General features: G+C 41.4%; 1 protein-coding gene across 8 annotated transcripts in view; it reads left to right on the top strand.

Moving 5' to 3' along the window:
- Nucleotides 1-27,024, top strand: part of VPS13B (vacuolar protein sorting 13 homolog B) — a 1,237,203-nt gene that overhangs the window by 754,307 nt on the left and 455,872 nt on the right. For all 8 annotated transcript variants that reach the window (XM_033933145.1, XM_033933154.1, XM_033933146.1 and 5 more), the window contains 2 exons: nucleotides 2,160-2,286; nucleotides 19,622-19,765. In XM_033933145.1, the coding sequence (XP_033789036.1) occupies nucleotides 2,160-2,286; nucleotides 19,622-19,765 (271 nt within the window). The remainder of the gene's footprint in view (nucleotides 1-2,159; nucleotides 2,287-19,621; nucleotides 19,766-27,024) is intronic.

Genomic DNA, 27,024 nt, shown 5'->3' with positions numbered 1-27,024 from the left:
CTTGCAGGAATAGGGCATGGAGAGGAAAAGAACTGTCCTGGACGGGATGGGAAAATCAGTTCCCATGGGGACAGGGAAAAATTTGTCAAATGATAACTACTAAGTAGCAGGATCCCTTAGAGCTCCTTTTACTAAGGTGTGCTAGCGTTTTTAGCGCACGCAGGAAATTACCATGTGCTATGCTTCTAGAACTAACACCAGCTCAATGATCTAGCGCGTGCGGCAATGTAGCGTGCTCTATTCCGCCTGTTAAAGCCCTAACGCGGCTTAGTAAAAAGAGCCCTTAGTCTTGAGCATAGCTCAACATAATTTTACTATTTATATTGCACTGTTTAATCTACATTTACACAGCTGCCGTAGATATTAATACTAATGACAGAGAAAAAATGACCATACTCCACTTCTCAGCAGTGTTGCAGTCACAGAACTTGAACTCACTGCGGTTAAATGATGAAGCTGAGAAATGTTCTAATTTTATATATATTTTTTTAGTTTCTGTCATAACATTTGCCTTGGGCATTGGAAATCCTCATAAAAGTTTCCCCTTGGAGCTGTCCCAAAATGAATTTCATAAATAAATTACTGTTCTGGTAGGTGAATAATGTAGTAAAAGTCCACTGTTATTTGTATAGGACTACTAAATATATGAAAACTAAAAAATAGAGGTGAACTGTCAAGTTAAATTAACCAGTAAATTAAAAAAGAATTGTTTAGGTCTAATTTTAAAATATGTATTTTGGAATCAGTCTTGCTGTCATGTATTTCAGAGGTGAGATCCTTCAGAACATTTTTTTTTTTTAGCTAGCTAGTATGAGAATCAGCAATGGCCGCCATTCAGGGAGCGGCTCAGCGCTGGGCAGGAGCAAGGAAAGCTTACTCATGCCTTGTACACCGCTGGGCTGCGAGAACTCAAGGCGGCCATTTAGGGAGAGGCTCAGCGTGGGGCAGGAGCACATAAAGCTTGTTCCTGCCCAGTACACCACTGGATCACCACATATTCAAAAAGGTACGCGAGGGGAGGCAGGAGGGAGGTAAAAAAAATTGTCAGAGTCAGCCAGGACAGGAGACAGGAGGGATCCTTCCTGTCCCGGCCCACCAGATCATGCAGCAGCCCCTACTGCCCCCTTGTTTTGAGTAGTGCTCATATAAGGGAGGGCAGCGTTCTCTTTTTAAGCTGCAGTAAACATCTACCGTGTTTCCCCGAAAATAAGACAGTGTCTTATATTAATTTTAGGCCCAAAAAATGCACTAGGTCTTATTTTCGGGGTATTTACATGATCATTTCTCCTTCACCCCAATTCTTCCTCTTTCCTTTTTCTTCCTCACATGTGCAGCATCTTTCCTCTCCCTCCCATCCCTCATGTAACAGGACCCTTGCCCAGCTTCCCTTTCCTCCCATCCCTTGTGCAGCAGAACCCTTGAGCGTGACCCCAATCCTTCCCTCCCCCTCCCTCCCATCCGAATCCCGCTGACTGCAAGCGAGCCCTGCATACCTCCCTAAGCAGCGTCAGACTGGCAGCACTCTAAACAGGCTGCTTCGGCCTTGTCCGCCCGTGAATTCACTCTGCTGCATTACTGATGATGTCATATATATATATATATCAAATTGATGGGTCCTTTTACTACAGCTGGCAGCATGGGCTGGCGCGATAAATACTTTGACGCCCATAGGAATTCACTGGGCATCAGAGCATTTGCTGTGAGGCTTTGGAAAAGGTGTGTGTGTGTGGGGGGGGGAATTCTAACATAAACCTCAAAGGTCCCTTATTACTTTTTACAACAATAAGAATATTAATGTTGTTGTTATTAAATTACAGCACAGTTTATACAGTCTGATTTTCCAGAACTCCTCCTTTTGAAATGACTGATTTAAAATAATAAAACCCTGCCATTTTCTCTTATATGCTCCCCTTGGCAGTTTAGCCTTGGAAATAAGTACTATCCAAGATAACATTGATAGACTACAGATAGACACTTATTCATTTGAGAAGCTTGAAGTTTGAGACAATAAAAATTGTTTTGGTTCAAGCAAACTTTACATGCCTTGAAAGGTTTTCTTTGTTAAGAAAAAGTACTGTTAGAGATGGTATGTTCTAATTTGCCTGTTTTAATATGTGGAATATTTTAAGCTCATTTAATTTTTTTCTTTTCCCTTCTAGCATAAAGCGACATCAAGAACGCAGAGCAATTTTAAGTCCAATTTTGACGGATTTCACAGTGCGAATAACTGCAGCTCCTGCAATCATTTTTACCAAAGTAATGTCTCCAGAGAACTTGCATACTGAGGTTGGTAGCCAGAAATCATTATTTTTAGGGCCCTTCTTACAAAGCCACAGTAGCAATTCTGCCATGGTAAAATGCATTAGCACCCATTCAAACATGTTCTTTTCGTCAGTATTTACAAAAGAGGCCACATCCAATGTGCCGGAACCTGATAAAATCTTCAAAGGAAATCAAGCAGAAAAATTAACATCCATGGAGGTAAGCCTTGAAGAAGTACAAAAGCAGATAGATAGATTAAAAACTGACAAAACTCCGGGCCCAGACAGAATCCACCCTAGGGTATTGAAAGAACTAAAGGAAGAAATAGCGAACTTCTACAGCAGGTTTGTAACCTATCCCTGCAAACAGGCATGATCCCAGAGAATTGGAAGATAGCAAATGTTACACCCATCTTTAAAAAAGGATCGAGAGGTGACCTGGGAAACTACAGACTGATAAGTTTGACTTTGATTCTGCTGAAGATGGCAGAAGCGCTGATAAAGAACAACATCTAGAAAGGAATAAACTGATGAAAACAAGCCAACATGGCTTCTGCAAGGGAAGATCGTGCCTAACGAACTTATTGCACTTCTTCAAAGGAATTAACAAACAGATGGACAAAGAGGTCCCCATAGACATCGTATACTTAGATTTCCAGAAAGCCTTTGATAAGATACCCCCATGAACGCCTACTATGGAAACTAAAGAACCATGGGATGGAAGTAGATGTACATAGGTGGATCAAAAATTGGTTGGCGGGTAGGAAGCAAAGGGTAGGAGTGAAGGGCCACTACTCTGACTGGAGGAGGGTCACAAGTGGTGTTCCGCAGGGGTTGGTGCTCGGACCGCTGCTGTTCAATGTATTTATAAATGATCTAGATACAGGGACGAAGTGCGAAGTAATAAAATTCGCAGACGACACCAAACTATTTAGTGGAGTTAGGACTAAAGAGGACTGTGAAGATTTACAAAGGGACCTGAACAAACTAGGAGAGTGGGCGACGAGATGGCAGTAGAAGTTTAATGTAGAGAAATGTAAAGTCTTGCATATAGGAAGCAGAAACCCGAAGAACAGCTATACGATGGAAGGGCTGGTAATGGGTGAAAGTACCCTAGAAAAGGACTTGGGGGTAATAGTGGACAGGACAATGAAGCCGTCAGCACAGTGCGCAGTGGCCTCTAAGAAGGCAAATAGAATGCTAGGTATAATCAAGAAAGGTATTACAACCAGAACAAAAGAAGTTATCCTGCTGTTGTATCGGGCGATAGTGCGCCCACATCTGGAGTACTGCGCCCAATATTGGTCGCCGTACCTTAAGAAGGATATGGCAATACTCAAGAGGGTCCAGAAAAGAGCGACACGATTGATAAAAGGTATGGAACACCTTTCATATGCTGAAAGATTGGAGAAACTGGGGGGGTTTTCCCTGGAAAAGCGGAGACTTAGAGGGGACCTCTCCACAGCATTTGACCTAGTTGACCACACCTTATTACTACAAATTCTCGACGCCATAGGAATCTCAGGCAAGGTCTACAAATGGTTTCAGGGGTTCCTCAAATCTAGAACCTACAGGGTAAAATACAATGATATCAAATCAGAACCATGGACAAATCCCTGCGGAGTTCCACAAGGATCACCTCTCTCACCTACGCTCTTCAACCTCTTTATCTCCTCCCTAGGAGCCACTTTAGATACCCTAGATGTCACATCTTTCAGCTATGCTGATGACATCACCATAATCCTCCCATTCGACCCATCAGAGACCACCACCACAACAAAGCTAGAAACAACCTTAGACACAGTAGAAAAATGGATGATGGATCACAAACTAAAACTAAATTCTGAAAAAACAAAATTCCTTTTGCTCGAAAAAGCCCAAACTCCTACCATCACTGAACTGAAAATGAAAAATACCAAATACCCAATACAACCCGAATTAAAACTCCTAGGAGTTACAATAGACAGATGTTGCACAATGCAGCCCCAGATCAACAAAACAACCCAGAAAGCTTTTTTAACCATGAGAAATCTCCGCAAAATCAGAAAATTCTTTGACCAAGCACAATTTAGACTAATCGTCCAATCCCTAGTCTTAGGTCTGCTGGATTATTGCAACTCCCTATATCTTCCTTGTCCAGCCACTATGATAAAACAACTCCAGACCATACAAAACACCGCCCTCAGATTGATCTACTCACTCAAAAAATATGATCACATAACAACTGCCTTCTTAGACTCTCACTGGCTACCCATACAAGCACGAATCCAATTCAAATTCTACTGCCTGATATTCAAAGCATTACACGGCTCTTCCCCCTCCTATCTAAATAACCGCTTAAACCAAATCTCCACCTCAAGACACAGAAGAACCTCGAACCCTTTCGCCTTCCCCCCACTCAAAGGCACACAACGCAAGAAAATGTTTGACAACCTTCTGGCAACACAAGCAGCAAAAATCAACCATTCCATCTCCAATCTTATGACAATATCAGACAACCTCAAAACATTCAGAAAAGAAATCAAAACCCTGCTTTTCAAAAAATTCATCCAAATATCTTAACCCCTCCTCTTTTACCTCCAGAAGATTCACCTACCTTCAGATAACCTTCCCCCAAATTACCCACCTTAACACCTTCCAATTAAACAAATACCATAAATAGATTGTAACCTACCCTCTAACTGCATTCCATATGTATTTTTCATACAGTTCTTCACTGTCAGTTTAATTTCCATCCTATAAGTTCACATAGAATTTTTCTTTTTTCAACCATCTTTATTTTCTCTTCTTTATTAATTTCCAGGTACTTTAGTTAGATTGTGAGCCTTCGGGACAGTAAGGGAATTTTTTAAGTACCTTCTTACTTCTCATTTATAATCTTAATGTATATTTTCTTCAAACCGCTTAGAACCTAAAGGATATAGCGGTATATAAGAAATAAATTACATTACATTACATTACATGATAGAGACATACAAGATCATGAAGGGCATAGAGAAAGTGGAGAGGGACAGACTCTTCAAACTTTCGAAAACAAGAACAAGAGGGCATTCGGAAAAATTAAGAGGGGATGGATTCAGAACCAATGCTAGGAAGTTCTTCTTCACCCAAAGCGTGGTGAACACCTGTAATGCGCTTCCAGAGGGTGTGATAGGACAGAGTATGGTTTTGGGGTTCAAGAAGGGATTAGATAATTTCCTGAAGGAAAAAGGGATAGAAAGGTATTGATAGAGGATTACTATACAGGTCCTGGACTTGATGGGCCGCCGCGTGAGCGGACTGCTGGGCATGATGGACCTCTGGTCTGACCCAGCAGAGGCTTCGGTGCATTTACTATGGCACCATTGCTACCATAGCTTTGTAAAAGGGACCCTAAGATCTATATTTTCTAATCATTGCTGATTTTTTAGGCGTGGTAGAAGCCCAAGCTCAGTAAAAAAAAAAAATGCTGTTTAAACAACATTTTTACTGAGTTTCAAAGTGGCAGAATTGTGCCTCTGTAGGTGCTTTAGGTCGCCTAACGCACTGTGGGCATACATAGGTGTGATTCATGACAAAGATGAGCGCTGGAAATGTAGGCCCGGAAAACCCTGTCCTACATTTCAGCTGCCTGTCTGTGCCGCTATAGGATCCTAAAGCAAAACCGCAGCAGCCATAAATTGATTGCAGCAAGGGAAATTATTCCCGATCACCTGAGCCAGCAGTGCTCCCCAAAGCTGTGGCTTCGGGAACTCCTGCTGGTTCAGCTGATTGGGGGGGAAATACACCTGCCATGATCAGCTGAGCTGCTGTGGTAGTGGCCTTCCTGCTAGAATCCCTGAACTCCCCATTCAAAGGATGCCCACTCTCTCCTGCCGGAACCCCCAAAACATTCCCCAACTGTGATTGGCTGTTGGGATGCCTACTCCCTCCTGCATGCAAGCCCCCCTAGAAACACATGACCCACCCCAACCACTGATACCCCCCGAACCCTCACCTCGACACCCCCCCCCCGAACCCATGAGCCACCCAAATGCTGATACTCCTGACACCCACCTAAGTCCCCGTCCCCAGTACCTTTGGCTGTAAGGACGTTCATAATGATGTCTATACCCTCTGGCCTGGAATGCACTGGGAAGGGACATAAGGCCTTGATTGGCACTGAGAAGGAGGCCTACGACTCTGGTTGGCCCAGGTGCCTAAGGCCTCTCCTATGTTAGGGGCTTTAGGTGCCAAGGCCAATCAGGGCCTTAGGGCTTAGACCCCTCCCCAGTGCATCCCAGAATGCACCAGGAAGGGGAAGGCCCACCATTGTGAAGAGGGCCTGCCAGCTGGAGGATGTAGTCAGATATGAAGAAGGGGACAAGTTACAATCAATGTAACAAGAGTGAAAAGGTGCATGTGTTGAAAAGAAAAAAGAAAAAATCACTCTATGGACCTGTTCAAAGAGTAAAGTTGATGATATAACTCAGTTCACAAAAACTTGCTCAGAATCAAGGAGGGGAAAACTGGGGCGAGCCCCAGAAAAACCACCTCACAGCCCAATCATCGCATGGAGAGTAAACAGAAACGTTATATCATTCCATATATGCTTTTTGTGTTATAAAAAATGTTGACGTTCAGCACTATATTAACTAGGTTTTTTAGTCAAAGAACTGAGCAAACTTAACTTGCAGCTTGCAAGTTAAGTTTGCTCAGTTCTTTGACTAAAAAACCTAGTTAATATAGTGCTGAATGTCAACATTTTTTATAACACAAAAAGCATATATGGAATGATATAACGTTTCTGTTTACTCTCCATGCGATGATTGGGCTGTGAGGTGGTTTTTCTGGAGCTCGCCCCATTTTTCCCCTCCTTGATTCTGAGCAAGTTTTTGTGAACTGAGTTATATCATCAACTTTACTCTTTGAACAGGTCCATAGCTGGAGGATGTAGGCATTCCTCCGGCTGGCTTTACAGCAAACAGTATGGGGGAGGGGGGCTTGGGGTGGTGTCAGGGGTATCGACATTTTTTGGGGGGTTATGGCTTTGGGAGGGGGTCATGGCTTCAGGGGGCTGGGGGTTCATAGGTATCAGCAGTTGGGTCTGGTCATGGATTCAGGCAGGAGGGAGTGGGCATCCCGCCTGCTATGGGACTTCGAAGGGGGGTTCAGGGGTTCCGATAGGAGGGAGTGAGCATCGCTTCTGCTGTGGGATTTTGAACGTTGGGTGGAATGTATGCCTGAAATAGACTACCTGAGTCCATGCGTCACACCCCTTTCCTTCTCTTGTTCAAAAAAGACTGAAAGCCTACCTTTTCGAGATTGCCTTCCAACGCATAATCGTCTCCCTATGCTCATCAGTCTAGCCAGCAGTTTAACCATCCCCCACTAACTGTAACCACTACCCTTGCATCCTGTTTGTCTTGATTGATTAGATTGTGAGCTCATTCAAGCAGGAACTGTCTCATAGTAACATAGTAAATGATGGCAGATAAAGACCTGAACGGTCCATCCAGTCTGTCCATAAGTTATACCCATTATGCTGCATACATCTGGTAGCACTCTAGAAATAATTAATAGTAGTAGTACTGGTGGTAGTACTAGGATGCAGAATGGGATACTACTTTTGGTTATCCCTGTTTCCTCAGAATGGCACTATTCAGATTTTTGCAAGTTTGTCACAGGAGGAAGGGGTATTGAGACTTAGGGCTCCTTTTACTAAGGTGCGCAAGCGTTTCTAGCACGCGCTAAATTGCCACGCACGCTAAACCTGCGCTATGCAGCTAGAACTAACGCCAGCTCAATGCTGACATTAGCGTCTAGTGCGCGGGGCAATTCAGCGGGCGCTAAAACCACTATCGCAGCTTAGTAAAAGGAGCCCTTGATCTTTTTGAGGAAATATTATTTGATGAAATAGACATTTATGAGCTTTTGCAAATATGAATTTTCTGCAGATATGAAATAATATGAAATATAATTAAATATATCAGTGTGGCACGTATTTATTTATTTATTTATTTAATGATTGATGAACTAGCCATCACTCAAGAACTATATTAAAGCCATTTATTTGAGTCTATCATTATATACATTCCTTACAATGGGAGGGTTTGCTTTTGGGCTTGGGAAATAAACTAGGAGAATATTTTTGTCAAGCTGAAGATCATTCATTTTCAGCTCTATATAAAGCCTTTTGTACTTTAATCTCAATGAATTGTTTTGATCAAATAATTCATAATTGGAATATATGAGAACAACTCGTAGAATTGGGAACCCAATTAAGTTCAGATGATATTAGGTGGACTTCATCTTATATATCTCTCATAGTCCATAGTATCTATTATAAGGAATGCCAGTTTCATATTGTAACTAGGGCTTATTTCTCTCAAGTGCGGGCTTATCATATAGGTTCAGTGTCTACCAGGATTTGTATTAATTGTGGTATGGATGATAACACCCTTTGGACAAAAAGTTCCAATGGAGGGGTCCACGCCAAAAGACAGCCCAAACTTCCATGGGAATGGACCAAGGTTCCATAATCAAAACAACAATGTGGAGCACGTTCCTAGTTCCCAGAGAGTAGGTGTCAAAAGGTTTATTACACAAAATCCTTGTAATATAGTGGTTAAAGCTATAGCCTCAGCACCCTGGGGTTGTGGGTTCAAACCCATGCTGCTCCCTGTGACCCTGGGCAAGTCACTTTAATCCCCCCATTGCCCCAGATAGATTGTCAGCCCACTGGGACAGACAGAGAAAAATGCTTGAGTACCTGAATAAATTCATGTAAATCATTCTGAGCTCCCCTGGGAGAATGGTATAGAAAACTAAATAAATAAAGTTTAAAGCAGTGCCTCTCAAACTGTGTGCCCCAAAGAAATTTTGGGTGTGCAACGAGAGATTCTAGAATTTTGCTTTATTTTTAAAAAATTTCCTTCATAAGTGTACACTACAGATGACATGTAAGTCACGTACACAAAGTCTGTCACTGTTATGAGTGTCTGTGTGCCATAAGAATACAACTGCCCAGACAAGCATCATTCTTTGATGTGATTGGTCCTTGAAAACTAATGGCAAGTAATTTTATTTTTATTTTTTATGCAGTAGTTATCCTAACTTGAGCAACAGAGCAATCAAGGCTTTGTTCCCATTTGGATCTTCTTATGTTTGTGAACTTGGATTTTCAGCTCTGACCAGAAATTAAATTTAAAAAAAACAATTGCAGATGGTGAATGATGAAATGCGTGTTTGCTTGTCGACTGTCGAGCCGCGTTTTGAGTTAATTTGATTAGCAATTCTATTCTATCTACTTGAGTTTCATTGTTACAATTACCCCTACATATCTTAAAGAACTTTAAATAAATAACTCTCACATTTAATATTGCTGGTTTTGTAATTTTATAACTTCAATGATAGTATGCCATGAAAAACACTTGTTCTGTTTAGTGTGATGCAAAAAAAAAAAAAACAATTTTGCTCCGTTTAATGTACTGGAGCTGAAAAAGTTTGAGAGTCACTGGTCTAGAGAGTTGAGAGAATTTTGTTTTCAAAGGGGATAGTTTTAAGATAGATTGTGAGGTAGAGATTGAGAAGTGTTAGTTCTGCTGCAGGTACTACTACTACTTATCATTTCTGTAGCACTATCAGATGTACACAGCTCTGTGTTTCTATTACATTGGCCTTATTGACAAAGTTATGTCATCTTTGATTTTGTTTTATTTTTATATATTATTATAAAATCTTTATCTGCAATTTGATGTAACAAAGAAGGAAACTAGCCATGTAAGCTTTTATACCATGTCTATTGCATATTTTTATCCTTGTAACACATATTGATTTTTTTTATCTATATGTTCATGTATAGTATTCCTTAATAAATAGATTTCAGTAATAATAATACAATTAAACAAATATGTGTAGAACATCAAGGATCTAGCTCATTGGCTTGGAGATCTGATTGCTCATATACAGTATCTTCAAAGAGGCTATAACTTTGCTTTTTTCTGTGAAAATTTATCCACCACTTCAAGTATAACTGTTTAATTAGTTCACTTTCAATTGACAGGAGTGCAAGTGAATTCATTGATTCCTGTTTCATCCTTGTATAAAGCTCGTTTTTTATCCATCCTATATGTGAGAATGACCGTTCTCCCTCATAGTTTGTCACCGGTAAAGTTAAAATCAGTTTCTTGCACAACAGGACTGGTAGTCTTGACCATTGGATTAAACTCCCATTAGTTGTTTTCACGATCCACTTCCCATGATCTAACATCTGCTAACTATCTGTATATTGTATTTAGCTGCCTTTTTTTTAAAGATTCTGCATGCTGTATTTCTCTTATCTCTGCATATTGTAACTCGCTGACTGTCCAGCTCTCTTCAATGTAAACCACCTAGAAGTCTCATGACTATGGCGGTATAGAAGAATAAAGTTGTTGTTATTATTATTATTATCACTCTGGGATGGGCTCCACTCCCTCAGTCTTACTCTCTATAAGTGAGAAGAAGGAAGCCTGTCTGTTTTGCTCGAGTTTAATCTTTATTATTTGGGGGGGTTTTACTATTTGAGGCTTTTGGTGCTGCAGAGGATCCCAGTCACCCCAGGGCATCTCTGTCTGCGAGAAGATACAGACTCTCAGAGCCGAGGTCTGTAGTCCATATGTATATGCCTTGTATGATTCCTGTGTGGCCAGTCTGCATCAGTAATTCTCAGAGCTCAGGTCTTGGAAGCAATCTCATCCCAGGTTCATCCACAGTAGACTTCAGTAGCTCGTCCCAGGTTCTATCCACTGGGTTTGAGTGCAGATTGAGTAGGTTTTATAGCGGTTTATCCAGGATCCAGGCCAAATGAATGTCTCCCCCCACAATGTCACGTGGTTCTGGTGGGGGTCTAAGGTGCAGTTCCACGTCAGGGAGTGGATGGCAGTCTAAAGAGCCAAGCCATCCGTTGCCTCTTTGGGGTAGGAGGCTTTAAAGTTATTTTTGAAGGAGGCCCTCCACCTCCCAAAATCTTTTCCCTACATTTTTTGTTGTGACATTTTTTCTTCACAGGTCATTTTAGGCACTGAAATCGCTATTTTGGCCATCTTAGATTTAAAACTGTAAAGAATCCGACTGTAGAGTGTCTAATATAGGTGAGGAGGATAAAGTGTCTCAGAAACCTGCTTGATTTAGGACACTCTTGTGTGATATCAAGACTGAATAGTTATCAGCTTTAATCATTGACCCTTAATTCCACCTCCTCTTTAGTGCTCAACTGAAATCTTTTTATAGTTATAAATTTATATTAAACTTTTAAAAGAGATTTTCACTTATCTTTTAGTGTGCAGAGTTTCTAGCCAGCCCTGACAGGACCCGTTTCACCAATTAATGGCTTTATTAAGGGTTAATCAGGTTGCTCTGCAAAGTGAAAAACCAATTGTCAAAAGTGGCATCCAATAAAAATACCCAAAACTGTGTTATAACGTCTTATAAAATACTAAAGTTCATAATTTATCATTTTATCAATAAATAATTAAATTCAGAATAATTCATTTAAAATGGGAAAATTGATTATTTCATATACTATAATTCATAAATTACTCTTTTACAAAAGTGCTTCCTCGAAAACGTAGACCTCCAGACTAATCATCCTTACGAGATTCTGGTTTGTTTGGGTTTTTTTTTAAATCTTTATTGATTTTTAAACTTTGACAATGCAATACAATTATCTGAACATAAATATTTCATAAAACGCATTATTAAACATACAATTTATACTTAGAACAATCATTTTCTCCCCCCTTACCAAATGACTACAATAAGACAAATTATGTAATTATAATATTATAATTAAGTATTTTAATAAACAAAATATATTTCCCTTCCCCCTTCCTCCCCTGGATGTGTAAGGAATTCTACCAACCTCAAAAAATAAATAAATAAATAAATACATTACAATTATTATGATGTTACAAATATAGTCAATGGATTCTATTAAATGTACTGCTAAACCCCAAACACTCTGAATTCATTTTTTCATATTTATATGTGGTACAAACATTTGTCCACCAAAACGTGTAATCTAGTCTGTCATACCTCTTTCAATTATGTGTAATCAATTGGAAAGCTATTCGTGTCATTAACATCTCTTCTGTTTAAAAAGAGTCCTTACGGTTGTATCTCAGGTCTATAAAATAAACCTTCAAAAATGTTCACAATTGAACAGTAAAACTCATTAGATATTGAAAGTTGTTAAATTCTGCTTACTTTTAGATGCATCCTTCCTCATTTAGGAGCTAGTTACTTTAGCTGCGAAGGATGCCGCCACGAATGACTACTTTTAAAATCTCCAATGTCTGACATGCGCATTTCTTACTCAAGAAACTGCACATGTGTAAAATTTGAAAAAGCGTGCTAAATTAAGTAAACTAATTACATTTCTATATTTAATACTCAATTTCATACAGGGAAACTAATTGCTTCATTCTAATGATACTTTAAATCATAGCCTTGATATTAGGACAATGTTGAGCAAGGAATGCAATCCTCTTTGTCTACATCCCAACTTACTCATCCATCTACACATGCGTTTAAAAGAGTATGCGGACAAATTTCAGCATAACTATAAAGCAATCTTACAGAAGGACTGAAGGAAGATTGAAATGCATTGCTGCTTAATAAAATCACACTACTTAAGAAGCTATGTAGAAAATTCTTCATTATATGATCTATTTGTGCACTGTAAAAATAGTGCTAAATGTTAGTTCAAAAGAAAGGTTTCCAATCGATATATGCATTTAATCCTTTAGGTTCCAAAGACTGCAAAAGGTAAGTCCATTTAGTTTCCTTTTGTAGCAACTTGTTCTTTCTGCTGCCTCCTCTATTGTTAAAAACAACATGGTTGATGGCTAAACACTTTAAATCTTCAAAATTATGTTGGTACATGATGCAGTGTTCTACCAGTGGTGCTGTGATTAAAGCTGGCAACCATTCAATCTTGATATCACACACGAGTGTCCTAAATCAAGCAGGTTTCTGAGACCCTTTATCCTCCTCACCTATATTAGACACTCTACAGTGGGATTCTTTACAGTTTTGGATTGTTGCCAGTTAATCCCATATACCATTTTCTTAGTTACTTCAGTGTTTTGCCATCTTGGATTTCCCAATTTTATTTTAAAAGCCTCCGTCTGCCTCAATACCCCTTCTTTTTGACAGAAAACAGTACAGATGGACTCCTCAGGTAGAGATACTTTGGATTCATGGCAGATTTGTGGCGGATGCCTATCTGAAGGGGGGGGATCGCTGTTCCATGTGCTATGCAGCATTTGAGGGGGGTGGGAGCTTCAGACTTTGCCTCTCCTTTTTCTTTTGGTAACTTAGGTGCTCAGTGGGAGCGTTTTCTGGACCATAAATTCCGGCAGGAGCTGGAGAAAGCGGACTTGGTGTCCCCGATGAAGTGCAGATGCATGCCGGTGGACAAACAGCAGAAGCCAGCATATTAGACCCTGCCAGGACCCTCTAAGCAACCTGGGCAGTTTTTCGCTTCCAAATTTTTGCACATGATTTATGAAACATAAGAACAGCCTTACTGGGTCAGACCAAAGGTCCATCAAGCCCAGTAAGCCCTTTCTCACAGTGGCCAATCCAGGTCACTAGTATCTGGCGAAAACCCAAAGAGTAGCAACATTCCATGCTACCAATCCAGGGCAAGCAGTGGCTTGCCCCAAGTCTTTCTTAATAATAGACTATGGACTTTTTCTCCAGGAAATTGTCCAAACTCTTCTTAAAACCAGCTACGCTATCTGCTCTTACCACAACCTCTGGCAATGGGTTCCAGAGCTTAACTATTCTCTTGAGTGAAAAAATATTTTCTCCTATAGGTTTTCAAAGTATTTCCCTGTAACTTCATTAAGTTTAGGTTTCAAAAGCTAACCTAACCCCATGTGGCCTCGGCGGAGGTAGCACCAGAATATTTAGCAAAAGGTGCAACAAGGTCCACCCCAAGGAGCCATGCAGATTTCACAGGGACCCAAGCTTTGGTGGACTCAGAGGATGAAGATTCAGAGTCCATGCCTTTAATTTCTCATTCTGGGTCCTTAGCTCTGCCCACAGAATGCTTTGAATCAGGCAATGGACAAACTCCCCTTTCAAGGACAGTTGCTCTTTGGCAAGGGCCTGAATGGTTTAATGGATGGTGTGGTGGATCACAAGCTGAAATCCTTTCCAGATAGACCCCGGAATGCAAGGGAGAAATTTTCATGGCCCCCTTTGGTTTCACCAGTATTTGAGAGAATCCTTCAATCAGAGGACTTTCCTGAGCCAAAGACAAAGGTTTGGGAACACCGGACATCCCCAAGGGTCTGGATCTCGTTCTTCTGTGGCTTCCAAGAAACAGCAATGAAGCCAGGATAGCAGACATTCCACGGAGGATGGGGGGCAGGCTGACAGCATACTGGCAGGCTTGGCCAGAGATCTCTTTAGATCAGTAGATGTTGGAGGTAATTTGGGAGGGGTTCAAGCTAGAATTCTAGCAGGTCTTCTCAAACTACTTTCTTACTTCTGCAGCAGAGAAGCCAGAAAAGGCAGCCTGGATGTGAGCAGCAATTCAGAGACTCATTGCTCTAGGAACCTTAAAGCAAGTACCACAAGGAGAATGGGACTTTGGTAGATACTCCATATAGTTCATCATGCCCAAAAGAAACTCAGAAGATGAGACCACTTCTGGATCTAAAGTCAGTCAATGCAGCCCTCAAGATTCTCCACTTCTGCACGGAAACGGTGCAGTCTGTCATCGCCTTGGTTGTTCCAGGGGAATACCTTCCCCTGGAAAGACAATCCAAAAATTGCTGTTCCCATCACTATCCAAGGGGTTACTCTCAAACAAATAAACAAGATTCGGATTTTAGGTGTTATTCTTGATGAAAATCTAACCTACCACGACCACGTTAGTTATGTGGTTAAGACTTCCTTTTATAGACTTCGTCAAATAAGGTCTATTTCGAAATTCTTATGTCCCAAATCATTGAATATATTAATTCATTCAATGATTATTTTGAAAATCGATTACTGCAATTCTTTATTCAAGGGAATGGCACAAAAAGAAATCAGAAGATTGCAGATAATCCAGAATGCCTCTATTAAATTAATTATGGGGTCTAAGAAGTTCGACCACGTTACTCCATTACTTCAAAAGGCACATTGGCTCCCAGTATCATACCGAATTTTATATAAATTATCTTTACTCACATTTAAATCAATATTATATAAAACCCCTGCCTTTATTTACAAAGTTTTAATTCCATATAATTCTCCTAAATTTTTAAGATCTAATGACCAACTTTTGTTGGTCATTCCTTCTCTTAAAATTATTAACACTCGAAGGCAATTCATTTTTACTGTAACAGCGCCACAGACTTGGAATTCACTTCCACTTTATTTAAGAGAGGAGAAGAATTTGGAAAAATTTAAAAGCCAACTTAAGAGCTTTCTTTTTAAAGATGCGTTCAATACCTAATTGAAACGTTAATTGCTCTTTTATCATTTTCTCTTTTATGCATTTTGGATCTTCAATTATTTATTTGTCCTCCCATTCCTTTTGTGTTTTACCTTAACTGTTGATTCTTTCCTATCGAACATTGTATTTCCTCCCTTTTTGTCCTATTGTTTGCTTGTTTTTGTATTATTTACCTTGTTTTAATTAGTTTATTTTTGATGATTTTATACCCTTGTTAACGTTACTCTCTATTTTATGTACATTTTAGAAATTTATTTTATTATGTGTACATCGCTTAGTAATTGTAATAGGCGATTAATCAAATAACAAATAAATTTGAAACTTGAAACTCTTGATCTAACAGAGGCATATTTGCATATTCTGATCTTTCTGGCTCACAGAAAGTTCTTGAGGTTCCATATTCTGGACAAGCATTTCCAATTCTCTGCTCTTCTCTTTGGCTTAGCAACAGCACCACAAACCAAGTTGATGGTTGTTATGGCAGCGCACCTCTGCAAAGCGGGAATTCAGGTGCATCCTTACTTGGATGATTGGCTCATAAGAGCATCCTCAAGGGACAAGGGGACAACAGTGGTAGAGCAATTGGTCCAGCTGGCAGCTTCTACAGACATTGGGCTGGGTAGTCAACTTCAGGAAGAGTCAATTGATCCGGACTCAGTCCCTGGAATACCTGAGAATCCATTTTGAGAAGGCACAGAACAGGGTCTTCCTCCCAGAAGCATGCAAAATGAAGCTCATGAGGCAAATTTGGAAGATTCATGGCCTGATGGCCCCCCACAACCAGGCAGTATCTTCAACTGCTGGGGTCCTTGATAGCCACAATAGATGTGGTTCCCTTTGCAAGAGTGTACTTGTGCACTTGTGTCTGCTTCAGGATCCGCTCCTCTCAAGGTGGTCTCCGCAAGCGGATGCCCTGGCCTCCTGCTGCTGTGGTCAGGCATGGCATGGAATAGCCTGGACTGGTGACTGAAGCCACAGTCCTTGAACAGATGAATGCCGCTAAGCATCTCCCAGTGGACAGTTCTGACAATGGATGCCAGTTTATTCGGCTGGGGAGCTCTTTATGAGGGACCTCCACTGTAAGGGCACTGGTCCCCATTTCAGGGGACGTGGTAATCAATCACTTAGAGCTGAGCGTGATAGGGTTAGCTCTGAGCTCTGGGCAGTGTCCTAGAAAGAATGGCAGTTTGAGTCTTTACAGACAATGCAACCGCAGTAGCCTATGTAAACAAGCAAGGAGGCACCAGGAGTACACTGCTGAATTTGGAAGCTCACCTACTCATTTGGTCAACAGAAGCCCATCTCTTAACCATGTCTGCGGCTCACGCAGCCAGGGTGGAGAATGCGGGGGAGTCCGACACCTGATGTCTTGGCCTCAGCATCTAACAAAAAGGTGACTCATTTCTTCAGTTGAAGGTACAAACCTGAAATTGCTGGGCTATACACTCTAGTCAAAGCCTTGGCCTATGGAGAAGCTCCTGTGTGTTCCTCCCGGGGCCAATGATAGGGAGAGTACTTCAGCTTCAGAACGCACCCAGGTCAAGTGGTCCTTGTAGCTCCAGATCGGTGGAAGTGGCCATGGTATGCACTTAGTACGCCTTCAGAAGGACAAGGCTCTCAGACTTCCTTGTCATCCAAATCTTCTTTTACAGGGTCCAATCACCCTGGAAGATCTGGAGCACTTTTCTCTTTCGGCATGGCTCTTGAACTTGAAGTGTTGGGGCATAAAGGCTATTCACCTGATGTCATTGCCACATTCTTGCACCAGTTTCGTGTATGTTTGACTGCCTGCAGAACAGTCTAAAGAAGGGCCTGGCAGTTGTCTCTCTCAAGGTACAGATAACCTGATTTCCCTGCTTCGGAATGTAGGTCAGCAAGTGCTCGTTGGCATCCCAACCAAATTTTTTAAGGGATCCTTACACCTTTTCCCTCCAGTGTGACAACCTTTTCCATCTTGGAACCTGAATCTGGTCCTGCAGACACTTGTGAAGGCTCTGTATGTGCCTTTGGAGGAGGCATCCCTGATAGATCTGACAGTTAAGACAGTTTTCTTAGTGTCTGTGAGGTCAGTGAGAAGGGTGTCATAGCTCCAGGTGCTGACTTGCAGGGAACCCTTTCTTTGCATCTCAGAAGCTAGCATCTTAATTTGAATGGTCCCTTTCTTTCTACTGAAAGTCATGTCCAGTTTTCATGTGAACCAGGAGGTGCAACTCCCAGCTCTCATACTTATGGGAGTGAAGAAAGTAGACAGTGTAATTAATTTTGATTCGTTACTTGGAGGTGTTTGATCACCTCTTTGTGTTTACGAATACAGCGCATTGGGGGAGACCAGCATCTAAAGCGACCATATCCAGGTGGATTAGGATGGCCATATCTTCTGCCTATACTGGTAGCACAAATCAGTCTCCAGTGGCAGTGAAGGTACGCTCCACTCCTAGTGGTGTGTCATCTTGGGCAGAGTCTATAGTAGTCTCACCTGCAGAGATTTGCAAGGCAGCTACTTGGTCCAATCTCAGCACGTTCACTAAGTTTTACAGGCTGGATGTAACATCTATGCTGGACACCGCTTTTGGGTCCTCAGTGCTGGCAGCAGGCTCATATGTCCCACCCTAGGAACCAGGGACTGTTCTGATACATCTCGATGGTCAAGACTACCAGTTCTGTTGCACAAGAAAGAAAGATTAGGTGATTACCTTGCTAATTTTTCTTGTAAACAGGAATGGTAGTCTTGATGCCCACCCTATCTGATATATACTAACCTGCCTTTTGCTTCAGACAAGTTTGCATAGTCAGATGTCTTATTTCTGTCGCCTACCCAATAGGGTCAGAAATGAGGAAGAATTTACTCATAAAAACTACAGAACTATTGGTGCAGATGGCACACAGGTAGATGGTTCCTTTTTATTACCATATTGTTTGTTTCTTTTAGTTGTGATTAACTAGCATTGTTCTTTAATGTTTGTATTTAGAGCAGAACAGACTTAATGTGGTTTCAGGGAGTTTCCTCATACCCCTCTCTTATGTTTGCACTTTAGGACCCTTTAGAAGCTTTGGTACCGACTGAGGGGGATAGATTCATCCCAGAGTGATGGAAGATGGAGCATGAAAACAAACAGGGGTTTAACCAAATGTCAAGACTACCATTCCTGTTTACAAGAAAAAAGATTAGCAAGGCTTGTCTTGTGCGTATTTCTCTTTTTTTGGACATGTTTTAAAAAAAATAATTCAAAAAGATAGATGCACATCTGAAAAATGGCCATTTTCTTTTTTTTGGGGGGGTAACACAAGGTAGATGTTTTGCAGTTTTGAAAATGGGTATGTTTGGTACTAGATTTTTTTGTGTGTCCTCCACTAAATGGCCAAACTTGGATGCCCCCCCCCCAACCCCCCACTCACCCACATGCCCCCTACCTACCTACCTTCCTTCTCAGCCTCTGGAAAAAAAACACATGTCTTATATATAGCTGACCTGAGATCAGATTCCTGCTTCAGCATTTAGGCAGAATGCTTGCTGTTGAAGTTAAAATGCTGTTGAAGTTAAAATGAAATGATATTCAGCACAGGTACCCAGATATCAGCCAGTACTCAGTATCCTGCTTCATCACCAAATTGAAAGTGCTGTCTGGTTAGTGGTAATATTCAGACCACTACCCAGATTACCTCAACCTGAATATGGTTGTTAACTGGATAACCTCTGGCTCCAACCATATGGCAGTCATAGGAATTATTCAGTGACACTATTCAGTTAGTGCTGCTGAATATCCCTTTCACCGACACATATTGAGTTAGTATCTAGCACCTGCTAATCGGATAAATGCTTTGAAAATTTACCCTGTTATATCCAGGATGTCCTTGTGTAACTCAGCAAATTTCATTTTTAAAAATCTGCTATTTTTCTTTACAGGAGATTTTAGTCTGTGGTCATTCACTGGAAGTAAATATAACCACAAGCCTGGACTTATTCCTCAATGTAGCTCAAGTGCAGCTCCTACAGCAGCTAATACAAGCCAATATGATTGGAGTGGAACCTTTAAGCAAGTCCACTGAGGTAACTGAAACCTAGTTTTTATGATCATATTTTGTTGTTTGTGTTTCTTTGCTAGGGGATCAAGTATATTTAAATTATATAAGCTTGTTTCTAATATATTTGTATTTCTAATATATAAGCCTTCTCGTAGCTTATGTTCATCGACTGCTCACCAACTGGCTTTGTCTGCTGTTCATTTGGTGCATTTGGCATCTATGCAAAAGTCTGCCTTTTTTGCAGCATTTCCTCGCCTATGGAATTCTCTCCCAGTTATGATTCATTCTGAGTTATCTTATGTAAAATTCAGATCACTGGTTAAGACGCATCTTCTTGGTTTAGCATTTTTATGAGAACTCGGTTAAATTGTGATCCTGTTTTTTTTGTCAACTATTTAAACAAGATTTAAACAAAATTATTTTCTTTTTAGATTATTTAGATTTAATTCATTTTTAATTTATTTCATTTCTGTGCTTTCTCTATTGTTTTTTCTTTGCTTTCCTATTTTATATGGTGTTCTTTTCATTTCTTGTTTTTATATAGTTTGTATACCATGCTGTTGACAAACCGAAGTGCGATTAAAACTTTTAATAAACATAGGGCTTCTTTTATCAAGCCGCGCTAGCTGGGTTTACATGTGCAACGTTTCATCACACACTAATCCCCGTGTTAGCCAAAAACTACCGCCTGCTCAAGAGGAGGCGGTAGTGGCTAGCGCGGCCGGCGGTTTAACGCGCGCTATTATATGCGTTAAACCGCTAGCGCGGCTTGATAAAAGGAGCCCATAATGGCAGAGGAATCCCCGAACAGATGAGCAGCTTGGTAAGCCCAACCTTCCCAAACCGAAAAAATTGATTATATTAAATAAAGTATGCTACGAAGAGAGATGAAGGAATTTCTGGTTCCATAGCCGGCTAACTCATAGCCGTTTAAATGCAATATTCAGTACCTATCCAGCTATGGGTTATCGCATAAAGATAGGACTGACTTTTATGTGGGAGGTTTTTGAACAGTGAACCTCAAATGGCCCCAACATAGCCAGTTTCCAGTTCAGCACTAACTAGTTAGGTGCCGCTGAAAATTAGACATTAGCTCCAAACCGGCGATATATCTAGCAAGGAGCTGTTTTACTGGCAAGTTAAATCGCTTTGGATATCAACCACAAAGAATTGGGGCATGTCAATTTTAGGGGTAGATTTTTATTTTTTTTCAAACTTACGAACTACTAGTGTCCAAATTATGCAGTTTTCATGCAGAATCTAAAGCTATCTTCAGAAACAGCTTAAAGTGAGCCTTACTTACATCATATCTTTTTTAACATTTTTGTAAGCAATATTGCTGAAGGGCTGACTGGTAAGATTTGCCTCTTTGCAGATGATACCAAAATCTGCAATAGAGTAGATACTCCTGTGTGATAAGGAAGCACATGTACTGGAAGGGGAGGTTAGGACACAACACAGTCTCATATGAATAAAACACCTTTTATTCTTTTTAGTTTGCTTCACACTTTATAGAAGGTTTGCTTGGCTTACCTCAGCCAAGCAGTACAGCCATCAGTCCTTTTCCCATAGCTCTGCCCTTAGCTGATGTCTAGGGAAAAATCAGGAGTTCTCTTCTCTCTCAGCAACCTCTCTGAAAAGATCCCAGATTAAAGCATATAATCTCCTCCCTACCTTCGGACCGCCCCTGTGACTCAGTGAGCCCAGTGCATCCTGGGAGCTGTAGTACTTGGCTAGCTTCCTCTGCTGCCCAGTGATAGATTAACATCATTACTGAGGGAGCATCCTTAACTCTTACCCCCTGATGGTATGGAAAATATGAGGAAGGACCTAGCGAAGCTTGAGGAATGGTCTGAAATTTGGCAGCTAAGATTTAATGCTAAGAAATGCAAGATCATGGATTTGGGCTGCAGAAACCAGAGGGAACAGTACAGTTTAAGAGGTGAAGAACTTTTGTGCACAAAAAAAAAAGCGGGACTTGGCTGTGATAGTATGTGATGATCTTAAGGTGGCCAAACAGGTTGAAAAGGTGACGGTGAAAGCAAGAAGGATGCTTGGGTGCAAAGGGAGAGGAGTGGCCAGTAGGAAAAAGGAGGTATTGATGCCTCTGTAAAAAACTCTGATGAGACCTCATTTAGAATATTGTGTACAATTCTGGAGACTGCACTTTCAAAAGATATAAACAGGATGGAGCTGGTCCAGAGGAAGGGAACTAATATGGGTGATGGTGTACGTCATAAGGCATATGGGGATAGACTTAAAGATCTCAATATGTATACTTTGGAGGAAAGACAGGAGATATATATGATAGAGTTGTTTAAATACCTCTGTGGCATAAATACAAATGAGGTGAGTCTCTTTTAATTGAAAGGAAACTCCAGAGCGAGAAGGCATAGAATGAGGTTAAGAGGTGATAGGATCAGGAATAATCTAAGGAATACTTTTTTACAGAAAGAGTGGTGAAGGCAAAAACTGTGTCTGACTTCAACATAGCATGGGACAGGTATGTGGGATCTCTTGGTCAGAAGAGGAGATAGTGGATGCTGCAGATGGGCAAATTGGATGGGCCTTTTGACATTTATCTCTCATCATGTTTCTATTCATTAGTGTGACTTTGGAGCAAATTGGATAGGTCTTTCTATGCTGAGCAACAAGGCAAAGGAGGAGCTGCTTGTGCACCTCATTCTGTATGAGACTTGAATTATACTACTGCATTAAGGCAATTGCTCTTTCAGTGGTGTCATTAACTACTGTCATTGATGACCCTGACTGCTTCAAATACTGGGTACTGGTAGTTTGGATCATCCCTTTAGTTTGCAGGATCTTTAACCTGAAATTGTTGAGCCTTTTATCTTCCATTTGTGTTAAGAACACCAAAGAAGACATAAGTTCTTTTTGTTATACGTGAAGCCAGGCCGATGGAACTGAGTGATTTGGGAAGGCAGTTGAGACATTTCACCGAACTTGTGGATTGTGGAAGCTGAATGGTTGCCACCATCTTGAACTTTACTTCATTGCTTAGTCTGTGTTGAAATGATTACACTGGTTACCAATTAACATTTGAGTTCAGTATAAAGTTTTGCCAATTATACATCAGGTAATTTATGGCGAGGCACCCTGGTATTTGACACAAGTTTCTAAGAAGTACATCCCAATATAACCTCAAAATAGCCAGGCAAGCAATTCCATAACTGTGGACCTGCCACTGATAAACTAAACTAAACTAAACTAAACCTTAAGTTTATATACCGCGTCATCTCCACAGAAGTGGAGCTCGACACGGTTTACAGGGATTAAAAATAAAGAGGAGGAACTACAATGGAAGGGGGAAGGGGTAAGGTGAACAAGGATGGAGGAGGTACATAGAATAATGGAGAGGGAGGGAGTGGTTACATTTTGGTGAAAAGCCAGGTTTTCAGATGTTTTCTGAAGTGTTGGAGGGAGGTCGAACTCCGAAGATGGGCCGTAAAGCTGTTCCACAGCTCAGTGATCCTGAAGAGGAGGGATGTACCATGTTTTCCTGTATGGGTGATGCCAATTAGAGAAGGGAAGGATAGTTTGAATTTCTGAGTGGGTCTGGTGGAGTGAGTGCTCGAGAGCCAAGATAGTGGGAAGAGGGGAGGAAGGATGCCGTGAAGAGATTTGAAGGTAAGACAAGCGCATTTGTAGCGAACCCTGAGGAAGACTGGGAGCCAGTGAAGCTTAGACAGAAGCGGGGAGACGTGGTCAAATTTGCCTTTTGCGAAGATTAATTTAGCTGCGGTGTTCTGAATCCGCTGAAGTCTGAGAAGATGTTTCTTTGTTAGGCTTAGAAAGATGGAGTTGCAGTAATCGAGTCGGGATAGAATGATGGATTGGACAAGGACGGCGAAATGTTGTTGGTGGAAGCAGGATCTAACTTTTCTTAGCATATGGAGATTGAAAAAGCATTTTTTTACTAGGGAGTTGATGTGGTCGTTAAAGGACAGTGTGGAGTCGATGATGATTCCCAGAACTTTGCTAGAGTGCTCAAGCTGCAGATTGGTGCCAGAGGAAAGTGGGATGTGGGAGGGTAGCTGATCCAGTTTCGGGCCGAGCCAAAGTAGTTTTGTTTTGGCCTCATTTAGTTGCACTGATATCACTGTCACCTGCGTTCTGTTATAGTGTGTTTCTCCAACAGACTCAATTGACAGTTTCATTGCTGACTGAGATCGCATAGGACGTGCGGGATGTTAAATTTTTTTAGGAGAGATCAGAAAACTCGTTTGTGCAAGCTTTTTGGTAAAGTTAAGGGTTTTGAAAGTGAAACTGTGGAGACAGTTTGTTGGAAGAGTTTATGGGATTTGTAATTGTTGTCAAATTGATGTGCAATTTTATTGTAATCTGCTTAGACTCTTAGCAGAATAGAAATTAAAAAAAAAAAAAAAAAATCTAAAATTTCTGACAAATACCACAGATGTCTGGTGAATGTTGTTGACACAGCCTTGGCAGCACTCTTGTTTGGATATTTCTGGAGTTCTGAAAACAGAAGCAAGTCGCTGAGTGGTGCTTTTACAGGAAAAGGTGCTTCATGCCAATAACAGATGTAGATGAGGCTAACAGAGAGAACCACTTCTTTGAGGCCTTGCTTTTTTTTGGCAATAAGAGAGAACTACTGCAGGAACAAAAATATCTTAATATTGTAGATGGCCTTTGGCATCCACCATACATGGTGGAAGGTCCCAGGTGCTCAAAATGATGGCTTCATTTTATCTGCATCTGGGCAGCTGCCCAAAAAAATTAAACAGAGCTCAAGAAATTCCTTGTAGTCTTCCCATGGATGTGATGCATTTAAGGCTGTTCTGCAGAAAGTTGCAATTTCTTTCTGAAGAACTGATGGACTGTATCACACACATTGTCCACAACAACTTCATATGAATCCTGGTCTTCATATGGCCAATTTTGCTGAAATCTTTTGAACACTGCAACATCTAGTCCTCCACTAACCAATCAATTGAGTGAAAACACTTCCAAGCACCAGTTCCATCATATGATGTTGACAGGTGAGCTATGCTAACTCTTGTCCTACTGATAATTCACTGAAGGTTGCATGCACCATTCTTCAGGCCTGTATTATTCACAGTGGTATCAAACATCAGTCCAAAGACTCCACTCATCCAGTACTGTAAGATACGCTTCAGCTTGCTGTTTGCCAGTTCCACGGCCAATTTTTCAAACTCTAAATAATCTCTCTTCTCCGTTGTCAGTGAGAAATACTGCAATTCTGACGACCATTTCTTTACTTCCAGTAATTGCCAGAAGTTTTCCATTCCACTGCAGCAGTAATGGAGTTACTGTTGTTTCATCAAGGAATTCATCCTTCAGAGTAACTGCCTCCTCATGTTCTTGGACCATGAATACTGGAATGATCTTCTTGACAATGTCATTTCATTTATATCATGGTCAAGTGCTATGGCAATGACAAATGTGGCACCCCTGTCTGGCAAATTGACACAATCTAACACTGTGGCAACTTCAGGATATGTAAGGATCTTCACCTTTGGCTGTTTTGACTGAGAACTGGAACAAGATCAGCATATAAATTTGAAGAATTGTCAGAGTTAGCTTCAGCAATATTCTTGGATCAGATAATCTACTAGTCAGACGGAGAAAAGTAGCAGTTGGCTGTGTAGAACTACTGAAAATGACATTTTCTGCCTCTACTTTGGCCACAAACATCTTTCTGCTCACACTCACTTTCTAAGTTTTGAGGTTTATTTAATACTTGATATACCACGTTGATTAGAAATTAACTGTCTTTGATTTTATTGTGACGAATGCATCACTGGTAGCAATATCAAAAAGATTGACGAGACATTCTTTGAAGGTTTCTTATTCACCAGATCACATTTATTGCAGTTCTTTTTTATCATCTCATATTCATCATAAAGCTTCATCAATATGTGAATCCCTCAGTCTGTTCGCTGTGGTATTCTTGTATGCTGCCAAATTTCCAAGATCTTGAACATGGCTAGATGAGCTGTGTCTTTCAAAGAAGCCTTTTTGTCAGTGTATATGTGCCATATATACTCAAATATAAGTCAATCCGAATACAAGTCATGACCCCTCTTCCCCCCCCAAAAAAAAGAGAAAAAATGGTTGACTCGAATATAAGTCGGGCAGCTTAATTTTCAAGTGCCCAGCCCCCTTCCCTCCCTCCCCTGTCAGGCACTCCCTCCCCTGTCAGCTCCCTTCTTACCATGCACTGCACCCAACACCCTTCCCTACCTCTCCTGTCAGGCATTGCTCCCAGCTCTCTTCCTTCCCTCCCCTGTCAGACTCTGCACCCAGCACCCTTCCCTCCCTCCCCTGTCAGGCTCTGCACCCAGCACCCTTCTTTCCCTCCCCTGTCAGACTCTGCACCCAAGACCCTTCCTTCCCTCCCTCCCTTCCCCCATCAGGTTCTCCATCTAGCACGTTTCCTTCCCTCCCCCCCCCCATGGTCAGGCTCTGTACCCAGCACCCTTCCTTCCCTCCTTCCCCTGTCAGGCTCTGCACCCAGCACCCTTCCTTCCTTCCCCCGTCAGACTCTGCACCCTCCCTCCCGGGCTCTGAACCCTGCCCTAGCCTCATACCTCTACTACCGATCCCCAGTGGAGGTGCAGCGGGCAGGAGCAAACTTTCCAAGTTCCTGCCCCGCTGCTAACCGGCTGCCGCGAGTTTCTTCAGCCGCTGAGCAGTACGAGCAGGCACGCGATTTGGCTCTCGGTGCTGAGAGGCTTCCTTACTGGCTCCTGCGAATTCTCGCGGTTGCAACATCACAAACTACATATGGCTGCAATGAAGGTAGTGTATATAAATCCATAGCTATCTCGCCCATAGGAACAATACCATCTTGGGAAAATGTCCCTGTGTGACCAGCAGGAGTAAAAAGAAGGTAAGGGATGGATCTTCCTCCCTCACTCAAAGAGGCTTCAGAAACAGATAATTCAGCTGGAGCTGAAGAAGACAACTTAATTTGTACATGTTCTCTGAGACTTCCGCAGCTGGCATCATGATTGTAGCAGGTTTCCAGGTCTTGCCACGTCTATGTAGAAAAAAACAATGTTTCAGCCATCATGCTGTGGATTTCTTCAGGGTATGCTGTGAGGTCTGCAGTGTGTCTTTATATATAGTGGGTTCGTGGACCTGATTGAGAACAGGGCAGTCTGTGGGTCGAGAAATTTGAATTTTGGGTGGGAAAATTTGTTGAGCTGACCTGATTGAGAACAGGGAAGGCTGTTAGTCAGAATTTGAATTTTGGCAAGAAAGTTCATTGGAGGCCCA

Source organism: Geotrypetes seraphini, chromosome 2 (assembly GCF_902459505.1).
Source record: "Geotrypetes seraphini chromosome 2, aGeoSer1.1, whole genome shotgun sequence".
Taxonomy (NCBI): Eukaryota; Metazoa; Chordata; class Amphibia; order Gymnophiona; family Dermophiidae; genus Geotrypetes; species Geotrypetes seraphini.
The sequence above is the reverse complement of the archived record's forward strand: the minus strand, read 5'-3'. Positions and strand labels throughout refer to the sequence as shown.